General features: G+C 44.3%; 1 gene segment (V, D, J or C); it reads left to right on the top strand.

Moving 5' to 3' along the window:
• Window positions 1–25,424, top strand: part of LOC111981703 (Ig kappa-b4 chain C region-like) — a 35,221-nt gene extending 9,797 nt beyond the window's left edge. Inside the window, 1 exon segment of the C gene segment in view lies at window positions 24,852–25,424. Within this exon segment, the coding sequence occupies window positions 24,852–25,168 (317 nt within the window).
• The last annotated feature ends 615 nt before the right edge of the window (window positions 25,425–26,039 follow it).

The raw sequence follows: 26,039 nt of genomic DNA, 5'->3' as shown, positions 1-26,039 counted from the left end.
GATCGCTGAGGTCTTGGTTGAAAACAGAGAGGTGTATTTAGAGGCAAGTTGGTTAGAGATATCTATGGGGTGCCCGTGTTTACGGCTTTGGGGTGGTCGCTGTAGGTTATTGATCATTTGTGTGGATTAATGGCATCAAGCTTAGATTGGTAAGATGGCTGGATGTTAAGCATTGTTCCAGTTAGTTCACCTAGCAGCAGACGAGCTCTGAAGATAGATGGGGGGCAATCAGTTCAATATGTGTCCAGAGCACAGCGGGGGGCAGAGGGTGGTCTTATAGCAGGTGGGGTGAGAGATGAGGGTGGGTGTTTACAGGCTTTGGGGTGGTAGCTGGTAGGTTCATTGATCTTTGTGTGAGATGAGGCATCAAGCTTAGATTGTAAGATGGCTGTGATGTTAAGCATGTTCAGTTTAGTTCACCTAGCAGCACGAGCTCTGAAGATAGATGGGGGGCAATCAGTTCACATATGTGTCCAGAGCACAGCTGGGGCAGAGGGTGGTCCATAGCAGGCGGCACGGTGAGAGACTTGTTTTAGAGAGGTGGGATTTTTAAAAGTAGAAGTTCAAATTGTTTGGGTACAAGCCTGGATAGTAAAACAGACACTCTGCAGGCTATCTCTGCAGTAGATTGAACACCGCCCTTTGCCGTTCTATCTTGTCTGAAAATGTTGTAGTTAGGGATGGAGATTTCAGAATTTTTGTAGTCTCTCTTAGCCAGGATTCAGCACACGGCTTGAAATCCGGGTTGCAGAGTGTGCTAAAGCAGTGAATAAAACACTTAGGAGGAGCTTCGGTTATTAGGCTATTACGGTTACAGAAGTCATCAAAAGAAGAGCGCCTGGGAATAGGAGGGGAGCTAGGCACTGCAGGGCCTGGATTCACCTCTACATCACCAGAGGAACAGATGAGGAGTAGGATAGGCTAGGCTAAAACTATGAAATTGGTGTCTAGAACTTAGCTTATCATGAGATTTCTCCGCAGGTGGCAATAGCTCGAGACCTCCTTAGATACGTGCACCAGCTGTTATTTACAAAAATAATAGTCGCGCCCTTGTCTTACCGACTCCGCTGTTCTATCCTGCCAGTACATCGCATAACCAGCCAGCTGTATGTTGGATATTGTCGTCGTTCAGACACGATCCGTGAAGCATAAGATGTTACAGTTTTTAATGTCCGTTGGTAGTTCGATCTTCTGCGTATCGTCGTTTTATTCTCCTAAGATTGCACGTTTGCTAGCAGAATGTACGTTCGTCGTACGGAGACAAGGCGCAGCGTGATTGAAATACATTCTTTATTAAACGAAGAACACTTAAACAACGACAAATAACAAAAACGAACGAAGCTATAAACAACTAGTGCTGACATGCAACTACACATGAGACAACTATCACAAAATACATGTGGGAAAAGGTTACCTAAGTATGGTTCTCAATCAGAGACAAGATAGACAGCTGCCTCTGTTGAGAACAACACCGGGCAAACGAAATACAAATCATAAAAAAGGAAACATAGAATGCCACCCAAATCAGGGGCTGACACAGAAAGGAGGGAGTGGGGGTTTTTCTCGATCGCCTACAAAGTCTCAGAAGCAGCCACACCTTCGGCCCCTCTTCTCCGCCTCCTTTTCACGCAGATCAGGGGATCGGGGCCTGTTCCAGAGGAAGCAGTATATCCTTCACATCGGCTCATCAGAGTCATGAGAATGAATATAAGGCATTCTGCTAGTCTGTGGAAATCGCAGTCCTGATGTCTAGAAGTTATTTTTGGTCATAAGAGATGGTAAGCGCAACATTATGAACAAAATAAGTAAAAAAATAAGTTCAAACAAGCAATAAACAAACAAAAATACAATCTGCGGGGCACGTAAACGTCTGCCTTCTTCGGCGCCATTTACAGCAGTTGATATTAACACAAGATAATAACAATGTTAACAGATTACAGGAGAAGGTCTGCACTACAATGTTAACAGATTAATAGGAGAGGTCTAGATACTATAATGTTAACAGATGTAACAGTGAGAAGACGTTCAAAGTGATAGAGATTAGATAATGTTAACAGATTAACAGGAGATTGGTGTAGATCTACATGGTTAACAGATTACAGGAGAGGTGTAGATACTACAATGTTAACAGTTAACTGGAGAGGTGTAGATACTACAATGTTAACAGATTAACAGGAGAGGTCTAGACAGTACAATGTTTCAAGAATAACAGGACAGGTCTCGCCACATGTAGTAGGTGATGGTTATTTTGATTCATATCTTTGGACCATTTTTTGACCATGCTTGATTTATAGATTCATAAAGACAGTAAGCTAATGTTATTGAACATTTGATTACACCTGTATTAAGCAACGTCTGTTTTACAAGATCCACGTAATTTCAACGGTATCACATCTTCAAGATAGTCAAAGAGTCTTTTCTACCTCCAACCCTCTGGGAACAGAGTGAACATCTGGTGACAGTGCTGCTCTATTCTGGGACAAGCAGAACCACCCAGCCCTGTGTATGTAAATCTCAGTTTCACTCCCACAGCTATCAGTCTAGCAGTTGAACAGTTTCACTGTCTGAAATAGCCTGGACTGGGCCAGATGTGAGGGAGTGACTGGTTTTAACCTCTATGGTGGATGCAGGAAGGGAGACATAACATATATGCCACCATGTAATTAATGACAGATAAAATGGGTATTCTACTTTATGATGATAGTTTATGTACAAGTAGTTTACATGTGTCTCATGTTGAATCCAGCATCAGGTCTCATTCACAGAGCTAACAGTACGTAACCTACTCATGAAAAAAGTTAATATGCTGCTGTTGATGATCACCTCCATTGGATTTCCACAGCTGGTTGTAAGGTCCATTTGGGGATATTCTGATGGCTTGGGAGCCTGAAGCGATTGTAACTTTCAAGTAATGTTCAATTACGTGAATAAAAAGGGCATAAATACAATGCTATTTTTGGTTATTGGTTGTTTATTAGCAAGACAAAATTATAATTAATAATGGTGATCAATTTTTTTAAAGTCATACATCATGTAACTTCTGAACATATCACTTTATCTGTTTATTAGTGTTATGGTAATATGCTATGGTAACATATTGGTATCCATGGAAAAGAGGAATACCAGTCAGTTTCCACCTTCCAGTGATCATTGGCACTGCCTGCCCGCTCATTAGGCAGGATTAGGCGGCCACCTATGGCGTTAGATTGACAAGGGCGGCATTTTCTGAGCTAAACTGACCAGTACACACATACAGCAACACATAAAACCTCACATAATTCTGCCCAAAAACAATGATCATTTCTCTCAACCAGTGGCATATGGGCTTTTTAGGTGAGCGCTGATGCAGCCCTATGATAAGCAGTGCCCACTTTGACAAAGGCAGGGGCGCAAAACATTTTGCTTGTCCATTCCCAGTGCGCTTCTCCAGGGTGCTGTTGGAGAGACACATCGCTGCGGCGTTCCACAGAAAATAATCATGTAACATAAATCATGTCGCGGATATAGGATATGGTAGAGAGAGTATAAGGCTTTTCTGTCGCCTACAGGACAGAGATAACATGTTAAAGTGTAATGAGACGGACACTTACATCATGCAGGTTTCTCCGATCAATTTCTCTATTCATTTCACCTTTATTTAACCAGGAAGGCCAGTTGAGAACAAGTTCTCAGTTACAACTGCGACCTGGCCAAGATGAAGCAAACAGTGCGACAAAAACAACAACACAGAGTTACACATAAACAAACATACAGTCAATAACACAAAAGAAAATAAAAATTTAAAAATCTATGTACAGTGTGTGCAAATGCAGAAGAGTAGGGAGATAGGCAATAAATAGGCCCGAGAGCCGAAAATAATTACAATTTAGCATTAATACTGGAGTGATAGATGTGCAGATGATGATGTGCAAGTAGAGTTTCTGGGGTGCAAAAGAGCAAGAGGGTAAGTAATAATATGGAGATTAGGTAGTAGGTAATAGATTGTGCTATTTACAGATTGGCTGTGGACAGGTACAGTGATCGGTAAGCTGCTCAGACTGCTGATGCTTAAAGTTAGAGAGGGAGATATAAGACCCCAGCTACAGAGATTTTTGCAATTTCTTCCAGTCATTGGCAGCAGAGAACTGGAAGGAAAGGTGGCCAACGGAGGTGTTGGCTTTGGAGATGACCAGTGAGATATACCTGCTGGAGCGTGTGCTATGGGTGAGTGTTGTTATGGTGACCAGTGAGCTGAGATAAGGCAGAGCTTTACCTAGCAAAGACTTGTAGATGACCTGGAGCCAGTGGGTCTGGCGACAAATATGTAGCGAGGGCCAGCCGACGAGAGCATACAGGTCACGGTTGTGGGTGGTATATGGGGCTTTGGTGACAAAATGGATGGCACTGTAATAGACTGCATCCAGTTTGCTGAGTAGAGTGTTGGAGGCTATTTTGTAAATGACATTGCTGAAGTCGAGGATCTTTAGGATAGTCAGTTTTACGAGGGTATGTTTGGCAGCATGAGTAAAGGATTCTTTGTTGCGATATGGGAAGCCGAATCGGGCGGGCGGGTGCGGGCAGCGATCGGTTGAAGAGCATGCATTTAGTTTTACTAGCGTTTAAGAGCAGTTGGAGGCCACGGAAGGAGTGTTGTATGGCATTGAAGCTTGTTTGGAGGTTTGTTCACAGAGTGTCCAAATAAGGGCCAGATGTATACAGCATGGTGCGTCTGCGTAGAGGTGGATCAAGGAATCACCCGCAGCAAGAGCGACATCATTAATATATACAGAGAAAAGAGTCAGCCCGAGATTTGATACCCCCATAGAGACTGCCAGAGGTCCGGACAACAGGCCCTCCGATTTGACACACTGAACTCTATCTGAAAAGTAGTTGGTGAACCAGGAGAGGCAGTCTTTTGAGAAACCAAGGCTGTTGAGTCTGCTGATAAGAATACGGTGATTGACAGAGTCGAAAGCCTTGGCCAGGTCGATGAAGACGGCTGCTCAGTACTGTCTTTTATTGATGGCGGTTATGATATCGTTTAGTACCTTGAGCGTGGCTGAGGTGCACCCGTGACCAGCTCGGAAACCGGATTGCACAGCGGAGAAGGTATGGTGGGATTCGAAATGGCCAGTGATCTGTTTGTTAACTTGGCATTCAAAGACTTAAATGCTGCTGACTGACTTCATTTAAAAACATATATATATATATATCTTTTTTTTTTAATTACCTCTTAGGCAAGTCAGTTAAGAACAAATATTTTTTCCCAATGACAACCAACCCCGGGACATTTGTGCGTCACCCTATGGGATTCCCAATCACCACCGTTTGTGATTCAGCCCAGGATCGAACCAACTAGCCCAACTGATCTAAAAGGGAGATCTCCAGAGCCGGCTGCTCTCTGGAACTACCATAGTGGTGTCTGACTGAGGGAGGATTTTGTACGACTCTGTATCACTGTGTGAACACCCAGACACTGTTGGGGTAGTGTAAACTCCGACAGTATTAATCTCCTGCATCTTCAGCCTGGACTCCACTGATGGTCAGAGTGAAGTCACTCCCAGATCCACTGCCACTGAATCTAGATATAATCTAAGGATACTAGGTATTTAGGAGCTCCTCTAAGTTTCTGTTGATAACAGGCCATCCCCTTTCCATAGATGTCACTGTATACAGCACTGCAGGTCTTACAGCTGAATGTTAATGAGTGACCCAATGAAGCAGTTTTCACTGTTGGAGTCTGAGTCACAATGACCTGGCCTCTGGACTCTGAAACAGAGATGGCATGTCGAATTAGCATTAAATTGGTCATTCATTTGTCCATATAGATTATTATCTTAAGCTGTAATAAGGTTATATAGCCTAATATTGCAATGGTTTGCGTCATTTTCTGTCAAATATATTACCTTGGAGACACAGGGAAAATATCCATATGAAGATGGTGATTAAAGTCATGGTTGTTGTGGGTTCTGTTGTCATGAAGAACAGCTCTCAGTCATGAAGTGTTAAACTCACAGGGATATAAACACTCCCAGACCACATTTACGTCATTTAGCAGACGCTCTTATCCAGAGCGACTTACAAATTGGAAAGTTCATACATATTCATCCTGGTCCCCCCGTGGGGAATGAACCCACAACCATGGCGTTGCAAGCGCCATGCTCTACCAACTGAGCCACACGGGACCAGACCACTGAAGCATATGCTGTCTATGCAAAGTGTCCTATGTATGGGGGCTCACAATTGACCCAGCGTCGTCAGCGTTTGGCCGGGGTAGGCCGTCATTGTAAATAAGAATTTGTTCTTTACTGACTAGCCTAGTTAAATAAAGGTTAAATATAACACAATATATGTAAATAGTTTTCCTGGACAGTCAAACTGATGTGATGTAGAAACCTGATAGCTATGTAATGACTGACATGGTTTCTGATATAAGTGCTGAATGGGGACTGATATATTGATTATAGACATCTACAAATGGAGCATATTGTTATTGCTGTGTTATTAGAGCAGATAGTATCTGCTTTATGTCTCCCTCCAGTGGTCAGGATCAGTAACTGCAGTCTGTGTGTGGACTGTGATGCTGCTGACTGACTGATCGAAAGAGGAGATCTAAAGAGCTCTGACGTCTCCAGTCTCCTGTTTCACCTGCTGCTCTCTGGGACTACCACAGTGGTGTGAGGGAGGATGTATGGGTAATGTTTAGGGGCTTTAATGTATCTGTTTGAATCATGTTGACTAAATTCTAGCTATTCATAACACAGGTCATCTTTAGGGGTTTTGATCATTGTACATCATCTCTATTCAGATTGGTTGATGATTTTCCTTGAGTTACTCAACAGAGTCAACATGTAGTTAATAGTCAGGAGAAACATTTAGTGATCAGTTATGATCTAAGGTCTTCTAGACATAGCTCTAGTTTGACTCTATTGTTGTTCAGCTCTACTACACACTGTGTCATTGTACTGGATCATCTCCTCCCCTCAGCACCTGCAGTAGGTCCCAGCTGTAGCAGTACAGTCACTGTGCAGTCTGACTGAGGGGGGTTTTTGTACGGCTCTGTATCACTGTGTGAACTCTCCACTACTGTGGTAACTCTGACAGTAGTAATCTCCTGCATCTTCAGCCTGGACTTCACTGATGGTCAGTGTGAAGTCACTACCAGATCCACTACCACTGAATCTAGATGGAGTCCCAGACTGAAGTGTTGTAGCAGAGTAAATAAGGAGTTTAGGAGCTCCTCCAGGTTTCTGTTGATACCAGGCTAGAAGGTAACCACCATGCACATCACTGCTGGTTTTACAGTTCAGAGTGACTGTCTGTCCTGGGAGAACAGCTTTCACTGCAGGAGTCTGAGTCACAGTGTACTGTCCACTGGATTCTGAAACCGAGAATAAAAACATTTATATAAATGAAATATTACATATAGTAATGAATAATTATGAATAGAAATAGTAACATTGATATATTAATTCTTTAAAAAATGTGTAACCTTGGAAGCAGAAAACAAGTGTCCAGATGAATATGGGGATAAAAGTCATGGTGGGTTGTGGTGGGTTCTGTTGTCATGAAGGACAGCTCTCAGTCATGAAGTGGTAAACTCACAGGGCTATAAACACTACCAGAGCACTGAAGCATGTGCTGCCAATGCAAAGTGTCCTCTCTATGCAAACTTACTTTTTTGGTCCGACTAGGAAACTGTAGTTGAAGAGGTTCTTCTTCTTCTTCTTATTTTAGTTTTTTTTTCAGACTTACAACCCCCCCCCCCCAAAAAAAGGTGTATTTACTGCACTTAATTTATGTTGAAAAAGGGAGAGGGGTGAAAATGTTATAAATAAAATAATATCTATGTACTCCATAAGTCAAAGTCACTGTCTAATCAGGTCCCTACACAGTCTCAGGGGGCTGGCAGGGAGAAACATCTTCAGACAGTATTCCCTGCAATGCTTCGGCTGTTACTTCCTGAACACCCTAAAACCTTTCAGCTGCAGATGCAATTATGTCCAGTTTCTTGGATTTCTGTTCATTTTGAGCAGTTTTAATTTATCACCTGCACAATAAATGCCTCAAAATACACCTTCTACCGGATCAGTGTATCAGGATCCCTCAATGACATTCTCAGGCTCTGGGGCATCCACTGCCGTAGCTTCCTCAGCTCAACTCCTACAACTATTTCCACCTCCTCCGTGTAAGAGACCTTGTTGAAGAGGTTTGTGTGAGCAGCAGCATTTTTAAAGGTTAGGGCTGATTGTCCAGGCAATCATGGCCCTGATTGGTAAACTAGGTTTAACTGGGCTAAATTAGAGTCTGGCAGGGTGCTGGAAGGTTCTAGCAGGAGAGAGGTCTTGCACTTGACAGAACCTTACATTGTTTTAGGGGCTTATAAACTTTGTTATACCATCTCAATAAATATGGTTGAATCTTCGTCACTTGAGTGGGTTGAGTTACTGACATGATCTTCCTGTCTGGGTTGGGCCCCCCCTTGGTTGTGCTGTGGTGGAGATCTTTGTGGGCTATACTCGGCCTTGTCTCAGGATTGTAGTTGGTGGTTGAAGATATCCTCTAGTGGTGCGGGGGCTGTGCTTTGGCAAAGTGGGTGGGGTTATATCCTTCCTGTTTGGCCCTGTCCGGGGGTATCATCGGATGGGGCACAGTGTCTCCTGACCCCTCTGTCTTCAGCCTCCATTATTTATGCTGAGTAGTTTATGTGTCGGGGGGCTAGGGTCAGTTGGTTATACCTGGAGTACTTCTCCTGTCTTATCCAGTGTCCTGTGTGAATTTAAGTATGCTCTCTCTAATTCTCTCGTTCTTTCTTTCTTCTCTCTCTCTCTGAGAACCTGAGCCCTAGGACCATACGTCACGGCAAACCGCGGCATGATGACTCCTTGCTGTCCCCAGTCCGCCTGGCCTTGCTGCTATTCATTTCAACTGTTCTGCCTGCGGTTATGGAACCCTAACCTGTCCCAGACCTGCTGTTTTCAACTCTTAATGATCGGCTATGAAAAGCCACTGACTTTTATTCCTGATTATTATTTGACCATGCTTGTCATTTATGAACATTTAGAAAAATCTTGGCTCTCTCTAATTCTCTCCTTCTCTCTTTCTTTCTCTCTCTCGGAGGACCAGAGCCCTGGACCATACGTCAAGACTACCGGGCATGTGACTCCTTGCTGTCCCCAGTCCCACCTGCTTGATGCTTATTCAGTTTCAACTGTTCTTTCTGCGGTTATGGAACCGTCACCTGTCCAGACCTGCTGTTTTCAAACTCTTAATGATCGGCTATGAAAAGCCAACTGAAAATTATTCATGATTATTATTTGACCATGCTTGTCACTTATGACCATTTTGAACATCTTGGCATAGTTCTGTTATAATCTCCACCCGGCACAAGCCAGAAGAGGACTGGCCACCCTCATAGCCTGGTTTCCTCTCTAGGTTTCTTCCAAGGTGGCCTTTCTAGGGAGTTTTTCCTAGCCACGTGCTTCTAACACCTGCATTGCTTGCTGTTGGGTTTAGGCTGTGTAAAGGCTCTCTTTTCGGTGAGTGAGTAGACCAAGGCGCAGCGGGTGATGAATACATGATGACTTTAATGTAAGACGAAGACAGACAACGAAATACACTTGACTAAATAAACAAAATAACAAAACGAACTAGACAGACTAATACGCGAACTTACATGAAACGAAGAACACATGCACAGGAACAACCGAATGAACGAGACGAGACAGTACCGGGTGGCAACAAACACAGACACAGCGACAGGAGACATCACCCACAAACAAACAGTGAGAACAACCTACCTTAATATGATCTCAATTAAGGAAAAACGCAAAACACCTGCCTCTAATTAAGAGCCATACCAGGCAACCCAAACCAACATAGAAAACAAGCAAAATAGACTGCCCACCCAACACTCACGCCCTGACCATCACACACATACAAAACAACAGAAAACAGGTCAGGAACGTGACAGAACCCCCCCCTCAAGGTGCGAACGCGGCGCACCAGCACAAAGTCCAGGGAGGTCTGGGTGGGCATCTGCCACGGGGTGGCTCAGGCTTCCGGACGCTGTCCCCACACCACCATAGTCACTCCCCGCTTCTGTATCCCCCTTCCCAATGACCACCCTCCAACTAAAACCACCTAATGAAGGGGCAGCACGGGATAAGGGGCAGCACCGGGATAAGGGGCGGCAGGTCCGGGCTGAAGGGGCTTGGCAGGGTCCGGGCCTGGCAAGGTCCGGGCTGAGGCTTCGGCAGGTCGGGCTGAGGGACTCTGGCAGGTCCGGGCTGAGGGACTCTGGCAGCTCCGGCTGAGGGACTCTGGCAGGTTCCGGGCTGAGGGACTATCGTTGGCAGGTCCGGGCTGGCGGAAGACTCTGGCAGGTCCGGGCTGGCGGAAGGCTCTGGCTGATTCCGGTCTGGCGGAAGGCTCTGGCTGATCCGGTCTGGCGGAAGGCTTGGTGATGCCGGTCTGGCGGAAGGCTCTGGCTGATCCGGTTCTGGCGCGAAGGCTCTGGCTGATCCGGTCTGGCGAAGCTCTGCTGATCCGGTCTGCGGAAGGCTCTGCTGATCCGTCTCGGAAGCTCTGGCTGATCCGTCTGGCTTGTATGCGGGGAAGGCTTCTGGCTTGATCCGGTCTGGCGAAGGCTCTGGCGGCTCCTGTCTGGCGGACGGCTCTAGCGGCTCCTGTCTGCGGACGGGCTCTGGTTAGGCTCATGGCAGACGGGCGGCTTTGCAGGCTCATGCAGACGGCCGGCAACATTGGACAGACGGACAGTTCAGAACGGCGTTGGGCAGACAGAGACAGTTCAGGCGCCGCTGGGCAGACGCGGCAGTTCAGGCGCGCTGGGCAGACGGGCAGTTCAGGCGCCGCTTGGGCAGACGGGCGTTCAGGCGCCGCTGGGCAGACGGGCAGTTCAGGCGCCGCTGGCGAACGGGCAGTTCAGGCGCCGCTGGCAGACGGGCAGTTCAGGCGCCGCATGGTGACAGACGGGCAGTTCAGGCGCCCTGGACAGACGGGCAGTTCAAGCCGCCTCAGCGGCGTCAGCCTTGGCCGACGAGACTCTGGCGGCTGAGACGCACTGTAGGCCTGTGACGTGGTGCCGGAAACGGAGGCACTGGGCTGGAGACACGCCACCATAGGGAGAGTGGCGTGGAGGAGGGAACAGGGCTCTGGAGATGCACTGAAGCCTGGGCGTGGTGTAGGCACTGATGGTTGAGCTGGGGTGGGAAGGTGGCCGCGGATATACGGACCGTGAAGGAGCGACACGTTGCTCTTGAGCAACAACGAGCCTCCCAAACCTTACGTCAGGTGAATGGTCCCAGTAGCCCTGCCAAGACTGCGGCGAGGTGGAATAGCCCGCACTTGGGCATATGCAAGGCGAACCGGGACCCACTGAAGGCTGCCATGTACGCCGGAGCCCGAGGAGACGTATGGAGGCAGATACGTTGGGCCGGCTTCATGGCATTGTGCGGCTCGATGCCCAACCTAGCCCTCCCAGTGCGGCAAGGTGGAATAGCCCGCACTGGGCCTAAGCACGCGTACTGGGGACACCGTGCGCTTTACCGCATAACACGGTGGTCTGACCAGTACGAGCGCCTCTCACTCCACGCAAGCCCGGGGAGTTGGCTCAGGTATCCTACCGGCTTCGACAACACTTTCCCCTTTATCCCCAAGAAATTTTTGGGTGTACTCACGGGCTTCCAGCCACTTGCCTTGCAAGCGCCTCATATTGCGCCTCTCCGCTTTCGCTGCCTCCAGTCCGCTTGGGGCGGCGACACTCCACTGCTCTGCCAGGGTCCTTTACCGTCCAGGATCTCTTCCATGTCCAATCCTCCTTTCCCCACTGCTGCTGTTGTGGCTGTCCGTTAACCCGCTGCTTGATCTGGGTTTGGTGGGTGATTCTGTAAAGCTCTCTTTCGGTGAGTGAGTAGACCAAGGCGCAGCGGGTGATGAATACATGATGACTTTAATGTAAGACGAAGACAGACACGAAATACACTTGACTAAATAAACAAATAACAAAACGAACTAGACAGACCTAAACTACGAACTTACATGAACGAAGAACACTGCACAGGAACAACCGATGAACGAGACGAGACAGTACCGTGTGGTGCAAAAACACAGACACAGCGACAGGAGACAATCACCACAAACAAACAGTGAGAACAACCTTAATATGACTCTCAATTAGAGGAAAACGCAAAACACTGCCTCTAATTAAGAGCCATACAGGCACCCAAAACAACATAAAACAGCAAACATAGACTGCCCACCCAACACTCGACGCCCTGACATCACACACAATACAAAACACAGAAAACAGGTCAGGAACGTGACAGGCTGGGTTTCTGTACAGCACTTCGAGATAATTAGCTGATGTACGAAGGGCTATATAAAATAAGCTTGATTTGATTGATTTTGCTTGAAATTCATTTACCTGACAGAGTGATCTACAGAGACTGGGGTTTTTGTTCTGAAATGATGTGAGACACTCTTGTTGCAACAGAGTCCATTTAACGTATTATGTGAACATGTAAGGCAATGTTTACATATGAACTACCGCAAAATAGGAGAATACTAATGCAATCTGGACATTTGGTGTTATCCTTAAGGAATGATTTAACATGAGGTGGATGAGTTGACATTACTGTCAGCATCACTGATATAATATAGCTCACTGTATTTAAGTTCAGTCAGTGTTCCAGGTCACTTGGTGTTCTTCCCCAACAGCACCTACAGTCACACTCAATAGTGCAGTTACTGTGAAATCTGAAAGAGGTTTTTGTATGGCTCTATATCACTGTTGTGAACACCCAGGCACTTACAAGGCATGCACACTTACAGCAGTAATTCCTGCATCTTCAGCCTGGACTCCACTGATGTCAGAGTGAAGTACTCCCAGATCCACTGCCACTGATTGTAGATGGAGTCCAGAAATAAGAGTACTTCCTCGATATAAATAAGGAGACCATCTGTCCTGGTAGAACAGTTTCCACTGAAGGAGTCTGAAGTCGCAGTGATCTGTCCTCTTGGATTCTGAAATAATAAAATACATTTCTATCCAAGAAATATCACATATAATAATCAATAGTTAGGAAAATAATATTAACATGAATATACTGTATGTTATACCTTTGTGTAGATTCAATTATTTTTCAACATAATATTCTGATAATGTTAACTTTGAAAGCAGAAGGCAAATGTCCAGATGAAGATGGGTGATAAAGTCATGGTTGTTGTGGGTTCTGTTGTCATGAAGGACAGCTCTCATTACGGAGTGTTAACCTTTCATTGGTACTCATCCCGGATCCGGGAGCACCCCCACCCCTCCACTGAGTAGCATAGCTAGCATAGCGTCACAAGATAAATTGTAGCATCTAAATATCATTAAATCACAAGTCCAAGACACCAAATGAAAGATACAGATCTTGTGAATAAAGCCCCATTTCAGATTTTTTTAAATGTTTTACAGGGATAGTACAAAATATGTAAATCTATTAGCTAACCACGTTTAGCAAAAGACACCAATTTTCTAACTCCATCAGTTTCTTACTCATCAGTGCTATCACCAATTCGGCCAAATAAAGATATTGATAGTCACTAACCAAGAAAAAACCTCATCAGATGACAGTCTGATAACATATTTATTGTATAGGATAGGTTTTGTTAGAAAAAAATGTTGCATATTTCAGGTATTAAATCATAGTTTACAATTGCACCCACCATCGACAACGTCGACTAGAATAAATACATGAGAGCAACGTGTATTACCTAATTACTAACATAAAACATTTCTTAAAAATACACAGCTCACAGCAATGGAAAGACACAGATTCTTGTGATTCAGACAATTTCAGATTTCTAAGTGTTTACAGCGAAAACACAATAAACGTTATATTAGCTACCACATGTCAAACGTTACCCCAGATGAATTCAAGGCAAAGAGAGCCATAACGTAACATCGCCAAAATATAAATTTTTTCACTAACCTTCTGAATTCTCCGATGACACTCCTGTAACATCATATTACAACATACATATAGAGTTTGTTCGAAAATGTGCATATTTAGCCACAAAAAAACGTGTTATACAATGACAATACTAGCAAAACTAGCCTGAAAATGTCGGGCGCATTATTTGACAGTGATCTTGTTCTCATGAATAACTATTCTATAACTTGACAAAAAAAATATAAGTTGGCAGCTATCGAAAGACAAATTAGTTCTTAATGCTATCGCTGAATTACATTTCTAAATTATCCTTACTGTGCAATACAGGGTTCGCGCAGCGAAGTATACCATAAAAAAATGGCGGAATATGCGTTTAACATTTTTCAACATAACAGCGATTTATCATCATAAATAGTTCTTACTTTGAGCTGTCTTCCATCAGATTCTTTGGGCAAGTCCTTTCTCTTGGTCTAATCTTCTTTTGGCCGAAAAGATGTCCTCTTGTCGTCGGAAATGCCACGTAACGTCGACCGGGACACCAAAACGTGCCCGGCGCTTCAGAGTGCATCACAAAGCAATGCTCTAAATCGCACTGAAGGCGGATATAAATTGCTATAAAACGTTTAAATTAACTTAGCTTATGATGTTTTTAAAAACTATATACGAGTAAAACAATGAACGGTGAAATATTTACTGGTTAAACCAAAGCTTGGAAAGAGGCCAGTCGACGTTCATTGTGCGTCTGGGCGCAGGTCCAAAAGAGGGAGTCGTCTGGGTTTTGTGTTTTTATAGAGGCCCTGATTGCGAATCGACCCATTCAAATTGTCATCCACTTACTGACATCTAGTGGAAGACGTAGGCAGTGCTTGTATCCTGATAGAAATCACAGGGACTTTAAAACTGACCTGGGACCAGAGGCCAAAGATTTATGAAATCTCACTCCATATCAGGAAAAGTGCTGTAGAATGAGTTATGTTTCCACTCAGAGAACATAATTCAAACGGCTATAGAACAGAGAGTGTTTTCTATCCAATATATAACAATAATATGCATATTGTACGATCAAGAATTGAGTATATTTTTTTTTTTTTATTTTTTTTTTTTTTTTTTTTTTTTTTTTTTTTTTTTTTTTTTTTTTTTTTTTTTTTTTTTTTTTTTTTTTTTTTTTTTTTTTTTTTTTTTTTTTTTTTTTTTTTTTTTTTTTTTTGGCAGTTAATTCTGTAGAGCAAATTATGCTTAATGCAAAAACAGCACCCCCTATTAGTGGCAAGAATGTTATAACTCACAGGGATATAAATGCTGTTTAGAGCACTGAAGCATGTGCTGTGTAGTTGAATAGCTTCCTCTTCTTTTCTGGATTGGGTTGGAGGATTGCATTCATTTAAGGGTGTATAAACTCCACCTACTGTACTAAATTGTGAGGCTCATCTTCATTACATTAATCTTTATTATTCCTTTCCATAAAAGGAAAAAACTTACCACACCCAACTAACCCTACACCTATATACAACTATTTCATAAAAACACTGTCCCAGGAACAGTGGGACAGTAATATCTGCATATATCTGCAGTAATATCTGCAGTAATATCTGGTACACCCAGGTACTTTTCTTCAGCTACCACCTACACATTAAAACCCACTACCCCATTCCACTACTTTGACCCTATCTGCTCCTGCACCATGCCAATGGCCTGGCAAGATGGGACACCACCCCTCAACACACCCTGTAACTCCGCTGAAGTGGGCCTCCTGAGTGGCGCAGCGGTCTAAGACTCTGCGTCGCAGGTTTCTAAGGCACTGCATCACAGTGCTTGAGGTGTCACTTCAGACCCGGGTTTGATCCCAGGCTGTGTCACAGCTGGCTGTGACTGTGAGACCCATGAGGCGGCGCACAATTGTACCAGTGTCGTCCGGGTTAGGGGAGGGTTTGGCCAGCCTGGATTTCCTTGATTTAGAATGTATTTACATAGAATGTATTTATATAGAATGTATTTATATAGAATGAAGTTATATAGAATGTATTTACATAGAATGTATTTCTATAGAATGTATTTATATAGAATGTATTTACATAGAATGTATTTATATAGAATGTATTTATATAGAATGTATTTACATAGAATGTATTTACATAGAATGTATTTATATAGAATGTATTTATATAGAATGTATTTATATAGAATGTATTTATATCGAATTAAGTTATATGTAATGTATTTATTTAGAATGTATTTATTTAGAAGTCCTTTAATATTTATTTAGTCCTATCGTGTGCTGTGTTTTGATTTAATTCTTATTTACTTGTTTGATTGACTTCCTTTGAATTGGTTAACTCCTTTTGAGTGCTCTTCTCATTGAGTGAATGAGGGAATGAGTGTGTTAGTTAGGGACTATTGGGGTATTGGGGTTAATGAGCTGCCCTGCACAAAGGCAGCTCTCAGACAATGTTCAGGACATTCAAGCCAGCAGCGGGAGAGGACAGGTGCCCCAGGCTGTGGTCCACCACACAACTACCACTGCTGTGTCTGGGGAGAAGAGACTGGATGAGTGTGACACTGCTCGGGAAGAGCCAAAAGGTAACGACCCTGCTTGGGATGAAGAGCCAAACAATGTGTGAGTGTGTACCAATGGTTTCCAGTATGATGACTACTGATGACGTGAGACCCACGAGGCGGCGCACAATTGACCCAGTGTCGTCCGGGTTGGGGAGGGTTTGGTCGGCCGGGATTTCCTTGTCCCATCGCGCTCTAGCAATTCCTTGTGGCGGGCCGGGCGACTGCCAGCCGTCTTCGGTCGCCAGCTGTTACAGTGTTTCCGTGATGACACGTTGGTGTGGCTAGCTTCCGGGTTAAGCGAACAGTGTGTCAAGGAGCAGTGCGGCTTCGCAGGGTTGTGTTTTGGAGGACGCATGGCTCTCGACCTTTGACTCTCCCGAGTCCATAGGGGAGTTGCAGCGATCGGACAAGACTGTAACTTCCACTTGGATATCACAAAATTAGGGATAACAAATATAATAATAACTCTTCTGAAGTCTACTCTCGTATACCCAAATACTTCTCTGCAGCTGCCACCACAAAATATTTTCTCTGTGATTTACGTTCCGTTTCTGTGGTATAGTTGATAACTGTTGTTATGAACGCTAAGAAGACAACCTTACTAAAGCATAACTCACATGTTGCTCTATCCCTCTGTGCTGGCACACATCATCTATTATCAGGATACCTCACCTGTTGTATTATACTAGTAATGCAGTACTATGAGTCCCTTTTGCATTATACTAGTAATGCAGTACTATGAGTTGCCCCCCTCTTTGCGTTCTTGACTATGTGGAGTTCTTAGTTTTACAATCAATTTCAAATCAAGTTTAACCAGTTTTATTAGTAGCCCTTCGTTACATCAGCTCATATACTCTCGAAGTGCTGTACAAAAACCCAGCCTAAAACCCCACAACAGCAAGCAATGCAAGGGTGTAGAAGCACGGTGGCTAGGAAAAGACTCCCTAGAAAGGCCAAAACCTAGAAGAAACCTAGAGAGGAACCAGGCTATGAGGGGTAGCCAGTTCTCTTGCTGGCGTGGCCGGGTGGAGATTATAACAGAACATGGCCAAATGTTCATAAATGTTCCATAAATGACAAGCTATGGTCCAATAATAATCAGGAATAAATTTCAGTTGGCTTTTCATGAGCCGGATAATTTAAGAGTGAAGAACAGCACAGGTCTGGGACAGGTAGGGTTCCATAACCGCAGCAGAACAGTTGAAACTGGGACAGCACGCAGAGGCCAGGTGGAGCTGGGGGAACAGCAAGGAGTCATCATGCCCGGTAGTCGCCTGGACGTATGGTCCTAGGGGCTCGAGTTATCCTCCAGAGAAAAAAAGAAAGAGGAAGGAAGAGAATTAGAGAGAGCCAAAGATTCAAAAATGTTCATAAATGACAAGTATGGTCAAATAATAATCAGGAATAAATGTCAGTTGGCTTTTCATAGCCGATAATTAAGAGTTGGAAACAGCAGGTCTGGGACAGGTAGCGCGTTCCATAACGCGCAGGCAGAACAGTTGAAACTGGGACCGCAGCAAGGCCAGGTGACTGGGGACAGCAAGGAGTCATCATGCCCGGTAGTCCTGAACGTATGGTCCTAGGGCTCAGTTCCTCCGAGAAGAGAGAAAGAAAGAGGAGAAGGAGACGATTGAGAGAGAGCATACTTAAATTCACACAGGACACTTGGATAAGACCAGGAGACGTACTGCCAGATATAACCAACTGCGCCCGAGCCCCCGACACAAACTACTGCAGCATAAATACTGGAGGCTGAAGACAGGAGGGGTCAGGAGACACTGTGGCCCCATTCCGAAGAAACCCCCGGACAGGGCCAAACAGGAAGGATATAACCCACCCACTTTGCCAAAGCACAGCCCCGCCACTAAGAGGATAATCTTTTCAACCACAACTTACAATCCTGAGACAAGGCCGAGTATAGCCCACAAAAGATCTCCACCCACACAACAAACCAAGGGGGCCGCCAACCCAGACAGGAAGATCACTTCAGTAACTCAACCCACTCAAGTGAAGCACCCTCCTTAGGGACGGCATGAAAGAGCACCAGTAGCCAGTGACTCAGCCCCTGTAATAGGGTTAGAGGTAGAGAATCCCGGTGGAGGGGAACCGGCCAGGCAGAGACAGCAAAGGGCGGTTCAGTGCGTCCAGAGCCTTTCCGTTCACCTTCACACTCCTAGGGGCCAGATCTACAACTTCAATCATAATGAACCCTACTGAAGAGATCAAGTCGGTTCAGTAAGACTTAAAGGTCTGAAGGACACGAGTCCTGCGTCTCTCAGCATGGTAGGCAGACATTCCGAAAAAATGGAGATCGATAGGAGAAGAGCGCTGCACTCAGCTGTTTGCTTAAAGTAAATGCTTAAGGGACAAATGTAGGAGGCCCCGTGGCGTCTTTTTGACGCGGTAGTAGTACGGTGTAGGTATGTATCGGCAGGACCCAGACTCGGAAAGATAGGTATGCAGGAGCAGAGCCCAGATGGTAACGTGCTGGTGTTGAGTCAGATGGATTAAACAGTAAACTCTTGACGGAATCAGCCTCTTGAGCCTTAACATTAAGGCACCAGTGTCCAGGGAAGCTGCACACTGGAGTAATATGATCAAATTGTCTTGATTCTTAAAGAGCCGTATTTAGCGAACTAACTGACAGTTTGATATTTAGCTAGTGCTTTATCCAGGGTAGTCGGAAAGTAGAGCATTGCAGTATTATACCCTAAGAAGTAACCATAATGCATGGATTAATTTTTCGCTAAATCATTGTTTGGACAGGAAGATTTCTGATTTTTGCAATGATGACGTAGATGGAAAAGAGAGCTGTTCCTTTGAAACAGTCTTGAGTATGTTCGTCAAAAGAGAGATCAAGGTCTAAGAAGTAACGCGAGGTCCTTCACAGTGGTTTTTTGTGATGACGACTGTTAAACAAACCATCAAGATTAATTGTCCAGATTAACGAGAAGATCTTCTTTGTTCTCTTGGACTCTAAACAAGCATCTCTGTTTTGGTCCAGGCGGGGAGTTTAAACAGAGGATAAGCGTTATATCAGCCAATCCACTCCTTAATGTCATTGAACACAGGCTTGTCTAAGTGCTTGAGCGGGATTTGCAACATTCGGGGTTGTGGGTTGGGTTTCCGCACGAGTATGTTTTCAATTGAAGGATGTACACGCTGTCCGTTGTCATCCGCATAGCAAAGTGAAAGTTATACATTATGTTTTTGGCGAATAACATCTCCCAAGAGGTAAAACTTACCCTAGTGAAAGAACAATAGTGGTCCCGCTAGAAACGGAACACCTTAGGAGGAAGCACCCGAAATGTCAGCAGTTGATTTGCTCAGCAAGGACAAAACCATTCCACAGCATGACAACTGGATATCTTTCCGAACAAAAGACATCGCAATGATGCTAACCCCAGGCGCCAGTAAGACTCTGTCACCTACGTGTAGACGCAATTTTGGGCCTGTTCCAGTGCTCTTTCCAAAAGAAATTGTGGTGATGCGATGGTGTCAACAGGCAAGCACTAAGGTCTAGTAAGCCACCGAGGACAGATGCAGAGCCGTCGGGTCCTGACGCCATTAAATAGGTCATTTACCAACCTCCAGCTAACAGTCGCAGGTCCAGTGCTATGATGGGGGGTCTAAAAACCAAGACTGAAAGCATTTCGTATACATTGTTTGTCCTCCACCGGAAGGCAGTGAGTTCGCTGCCGGCAACAGCTTTTCTAAAATTTTTTGGAGTAAGGATAATGGAAGATTCGATATAAGGATCCGATGAGGTTATCATTTACCGATTTTTCCGGGTCAAGTTTTGGCTTTTTTCAAAGAGAGGCTGTTGATGACTGGCCGACTTTTTAGGTGATGTTTTGGTACACATCCGGTGATAGGAGCCGTTTATTATTGGTTCAACACGCTAGAGGCCAAGCACAGGCAAGCAGCTCTTCAGTAGTTTAGTAGGGAATAGGATCCAGTATGTCAGCTTTGAAGGTTTTAGGGCCATGATTATTTTAATACATCCCTATCGTGTCAAGATGACACCCATACGCTAGTACTACAAATCGCTGAGTTGTCTCTCTGCATGCGTAAGTCCTGGCAGAGCTGCAGTCCAGGAAGACTAAGCCCTGGTAGAATATACGCCGACGTTGTTAAAGAGGAGTCCGTCAATTTGTACCATCTCTAAATATGACTAGATACTTTTCCCTCAAAATAAGCGTTTCGATGAATTGTATTGCTGGCTGAAAGATGAAAGCCATCCTCTCTTGGGAATGCTGCAATTTTAGTTTAGCTTTTGCAAACAGTACAAAAATACATTTTGGAATGTGTCTTATTCCCAATTAAGTTGAAAAGAGTAAGGATGATTCGAGCAGTCAGTGGGGCTCTTCGATAGCTGGGCAGCGGTACTGTCATTGCAAGTAGTCCGGACAGACTTCGAAGTCTGGGTGTGGCGCCATTTGCGTCCCCGTTCCGAATTTTCTGGAAAGCCTGCTTCTGAGCCTGTCGGGGTCTTGTTCTGAGTATACCAGGGAGGACTGTACGTTGTCGTTGCGTGTAGCGAGAGTTTCGGATCTTGCGTTTTAGGACGGTGCTAAAACTGAGCAGTTCTAGTGGGTATATTGCGCTGCGCAAGGCTCCGACATTGTGCGAGAGTTCTCAGTTAAGGTGGGGTTAACACGATGGAAATCGTAGTATTGGCTGCTGTCGCTCTGACGTCCTTCTGAGTCCCGGAGTATGCAGGCGAGACTAGGGATCCTGGAGAGAGACGGCATCAAAGACATTATTTGTGTTGGTTCTATGAGAAGCTTTATACCAGCAGCGGACTTTTTGGATGCTCGGCTTGGTTGGAGTCTGAGCAAGGGATTTATTTGTTTGGCGATTGCTTCAAAGTGTAATAAAATGGTGGTGCGATAGTACGCAGGATTAATGAGGAAAAACGATTAGATTTACAACATTTATTCGCATGGGACAAACTAGGTCCTAGAGGTATACCTGTGGCAGTGCAGTAGGGTCCACGAGACATGTTGGACCAAACCCACTGAGTATTCGAGTGAATGCTCGAAAAGCCTTTTGGAGTGGGTCTGTGGGAGTATTTTCTCATATGAATAATTAAAATCACAAAATTCAAGATATATTCATTGCCTATGCATACACAGGTCGGCGATAGAATTGCAGGATCGAGAGAAGCTGTATATGCAGGATGCCTGTAGTAGCCACAGTAGGTTAAACAAGTAAAGTATTGAGTAGGAGTGTGCATATGATTTCATGCACCTAGAAGCTAAAGACGAAAACGTCATTTTTTTTGGTGTAACTTGAAATTCTGCTAACTGTAAATGTTAGCCACAGACCTCCGCCTTTGGGGCATGCACGGGGGATACTGGTCATAGTGTAAGGAGTGAGGGCCATTTAACACAGTCAAATTCATCGGGCTAAGCCAATGTTTCAGTCAGGCCAATCACATTTCAGATTATGATCAGTGACTTAGTTTCATTGATACATAACTGCTTGAAGTGAGGGTCTAACAATTAAAGTCACACCTATTTTGAGAATGTGAGGTATACGATCTCTTTCAATAATGAGAGGAATGGAGGAGGTTTTATCTAAATGAGATGCAAGGCGAACACCGCATGTTTAGTTTTTAGCCTCGCACCTAAGGTCCGAGGCCAGACACAGTCCAATGCGGTATGGCTGAGCTGACCTACACTGTATGCTAGTGGCAGACTCCACTAAGCTGGCAGGCTGGCTACAGCCTGCCTGCCCTGGCCTGCACCCTATTCATTGTGGAGTTAGAGCCTGCTATTGTTGGTAGTAAGGATGAGAGCACCCCTCAGCTTAGGATGGAGTTCCGTCACTCCTCAGCAGGTCAGGCTTGGTCTGTTTGTGGGTGAGTCCAGAAAGAGGGCCAATTATCTACAAATTCTATCTTTTTGGAGGGGCAGAAAACAGTTTTCATCCAGCGATTGAGTTGGTGAGACTCTGCTGTAGAGTCCGTCACTGCGCCCTAACTGGGGAGGGCAAGACAATTACTCGATGGCGCACATCTTTCTAGCTGATTTAAGGCTGAAGTATGTTGCGCTTGGTGACCTCTGACTGTTTCATCCTAAATCGTGGTGCCTCGACGTGGATTACAATATCCTCTATACCTCAACTGCCAGTTTTAGCTTTAGCCAGCACATCTTAGATTAGCCTTAACGTCGGTAGCCCTGCCCCTGGTAAACAGTGTATGATCGCTGGGTGATTCGTTTAAGTCTAATACTGCGGGTAATGGAGTCGCCAATGACTAGGGTTTTCAATTTGTCAGAGCTAATGGTGGGAGCCTTCGGCGTCTCAGACGCCCGTAACGGGAGAGTAGAAGACAAGAGAAGACTCGGCCTCAGACCCGACTCGCTACTCAATGGGGAAAACGGTTGAAAGTTTCTGTCGGCTGAATGAGGACACCGGTTGAGCATTTCCCAACAGCATTTCCCTCCAGAAGCCATGAGAAAATTGTCCGGCTGCGGGGACAGTGGCGGGGGGATTTATACTAACGTTACTATCTGTACTTACTGGTGGCACAGACGCTGTTTCACCCTTTCCTACACTGAAATTACCCTTGCCTAACGATTGCGTCTGAAGCTGGGCTTGCAGCACAGCTACCTCGCCGTAAGGCGATCATTTCTCCTGTATATTATGAGTACAGGAATGCAGTTAGAAGACATCATGTTAATGTTACTACTTAGCTTCGGCTGTTGAAGATGCTGACGAACCATGTCCAGATAAAGCGTCCGGAGTGAAAAAGTTGAATGAGGAAAAAAGTTGTGATGGAAAAACTAAAAATATAAACGGTAATTAAAACGTAAAGTTGTCAGCTAGCAAAAGTTACGGTTGGCAACAAAAGCACAGCAACACGTCTGCAAATTCAAGATTCTATCAGTCCTGTTGTGCATATATATATATATATATTATTATATTATTATATATATTATAATAATATATATATATTATATATATACTAGTACTTCAGTACTATCAATCTCTACTTTATTATACCCCTTTCCTTCAATACTATCAGTCCCTATTTTATTATACCCATACTTCAGTACTATCAGTCCTGCTGTATTATACTAGTAATGCAGTACTATCAGTCCCTATTGTATTATACTAGTACTTCAGTACTATCAGTCCCTGTTGTATATACACTGCTCAAAAAAATAAAGGGAACACTTAAACAACACATGTAACTCCAATTCAATCACACTTCTGTGAAATCAAACTGTCCACTTAGGAAGCAACACTTATTGACAATACATTTCACATGCTGTGTGGCAAATGGAATAGACAAAAGGTGGACATTATAGGCAATTAGCAAGACATAAAGGAGTGGTTCTGCAGGTGGTGCCACAGACCACTTCTCAGTTCCTATGCTTCCTGGCTGATGTTTTGGTCACTTTTGAATGCTAGCGGTGCTTTCACTCTAGTGGTAGCATGAGACGGAGTCTACAACCCACACAAGTGGCTCAGGTAGTGCAGCTCATCCAGGATGGCACATCAATGCGAGCTGTGGCAAGAAGGTTTGCTGTGTCTGTCAGCGTAGTGTCCAGAGCATGGAGGCGCTACCAGGAGACAGGCCAGTACATCAGGAGACGTGGAGGAGGTCGTAGGAGGGCAACAACCCAGCAGCAGGACCGCTACCGACTGTCCGCCTTTGTGCAAGGAGGAGCACTGCCAGAGCCCATATGCACATTTGTGGCCTGATGGAGGTCATTTTGCACCACAATTATATTGTTATTCTGATGATGATCAGATATAATGAACTGTCTGTTCACTCATGCTTGGTCTCTCATATAAGTTCCTCTAATCAGTTAGTGAACACTTCTCTAAACTAAAGCTGGTAGGATTCCTCTGGTAGTGTAGTCTGTCCTCTGTGACTTTAACACCACTGTTAAATGTGAGATCAACATGTTTAATAAAGGAATATATTAGGAGAAGACTAGGAGAACCTGATACACAGAGGAAGGAAAAATGACTCATATCGGGATTTTAGACACAATTCCAATTTTTTAAATGATCTATAAACAGCTTATATGAAGTGTTTTGTTCTACCTGGAAGATGTTAAAGTGTATCTGTGTTGATTCTGATTCTGTATGAGTGATCTTCACTGTATGACTAGTATCTCTAGTTATTTAAACACGTTATACTTGTTTGGTTTGTAAATCTGTTTTATATCATATTACTTCAGGGTTTTCTCCACATATTCTAAACAATCTAACTTCTACATTCAAATTTAGAAGGCATTTCCAATTCACTTTATTTTGTTGTGTCCTTTGCTGAAGATAATCTCTTACTGTAGCTGTACTTGATGGAGTTACTTAGTTGATGTGATCTGTTTGTTCCAGGTAACAGTTCCCCCACCCTCACCGTTCTGCCCCCCTCTAGTGAGGAGCTGTCCAGTACAACAACAGCCACACTGACGTGTCTGGCAAACAAGGGTTTCCCCTCAGACTGGACCATGAACTGGAAAGTGGACGGGACCAGCAAGAAGCAGGAGGACAGTACCAGGGTCCTGGAGAAGGATGGCCTGTACAGCTGGAGCAGCACCCTGACTCTCACTGGCCAGGAGTGGACCAAGGCAGGAGAGGTGACCTGTGAAGCCCAGCAGAAATCCCAGACTCCAGTCACCAAGACCCTGAGGAAGGCTGACTGTTCTGGGTAGGACCCCTCAGTCACACCCCTGTGGAGAGAGGCTGCTGGTTCCTCTGCTTTGACTCTGTTCTGAGATCAGATGTTCTCTGTCTTATTGATCACTGACATGTAGACTAACAGAGGGCTTTGCTTGAGTTCATGTGTCAATCATCTCTGTAGACTGAGATTGAATCAGTGTTAGATGTGATGTGTTCTGTTTTATTACTATCCGATACTGTAGGAATGTTTGCTTTGATGAAAATAAAGATTTCCCTTTGGAACAAATATTTTAATTGTCTCTTTGAAAAATTAGACTTTAGTTGTACATGTTGAATGGTGTAGACATTTATTAATGAAGCCTGATTCACAGTTTCTTTTAAAACTATCAGACCTAAATGTCATTGCTTAGTTATTTATGTTCTAACTGCGTTGTCATCAACCAGTAGTTTATTGTAAGGGATGGATCGAAATGTGCAGAATTTGTACCTGGTGGAAAATTGGTTCATGCTTTTTCAATTTAGTCCAGGGGAGGGTCATGTAATTTGCATTTCATGAAATGTGTGTATTTCTCAGTGTTTAATAATTAGTTGCTTATTAGGCTATACAGTATATCGATGTGTGTCCGATGCCGCCCCTGATAATCAAGTGCGCCTATAGGCTATTTAGTGTGGTCTCAATCAAATGATCCCTAGCCTAGAGGCTATAGGCTACAAAGTGTATGCTCAGAGAAGCACAGTGCAAAGTTATATTTCTAAGATAGCTGTTGGGATGGTGTAAATAAAACTATGCTGCATTACACATCGCAATGGATATTTCAAACCTGAGCCCCGGCCTTCTCTATGCTTGCTGATGAAAAACGTGTTGTGTGCTGGCTAACCAATGGCTGTGCTGTGTAGGCCTAT

This window comes from Salvelinus sp. IW2-2015, linkage group LG3 (assembly GCF_002910315.2).
Source record: "Salvelinus sp. IW2-2015 linkage group LG3, ASM291031v2, whole genome shotgun sequence".
Classification (NCBI taxonomy): domain Eukaryota; kingdom Metazoa; phylum Chordata; class Actinopteri; order Salmoniformes; family Salmonidae; genus Salvelinus; species Salvelinus sp. IW2-2015.
Note: the sequence above shows the minus strand (reverse complement) of the source record. Positions and strands in the feature narration are given on the sequence as shown.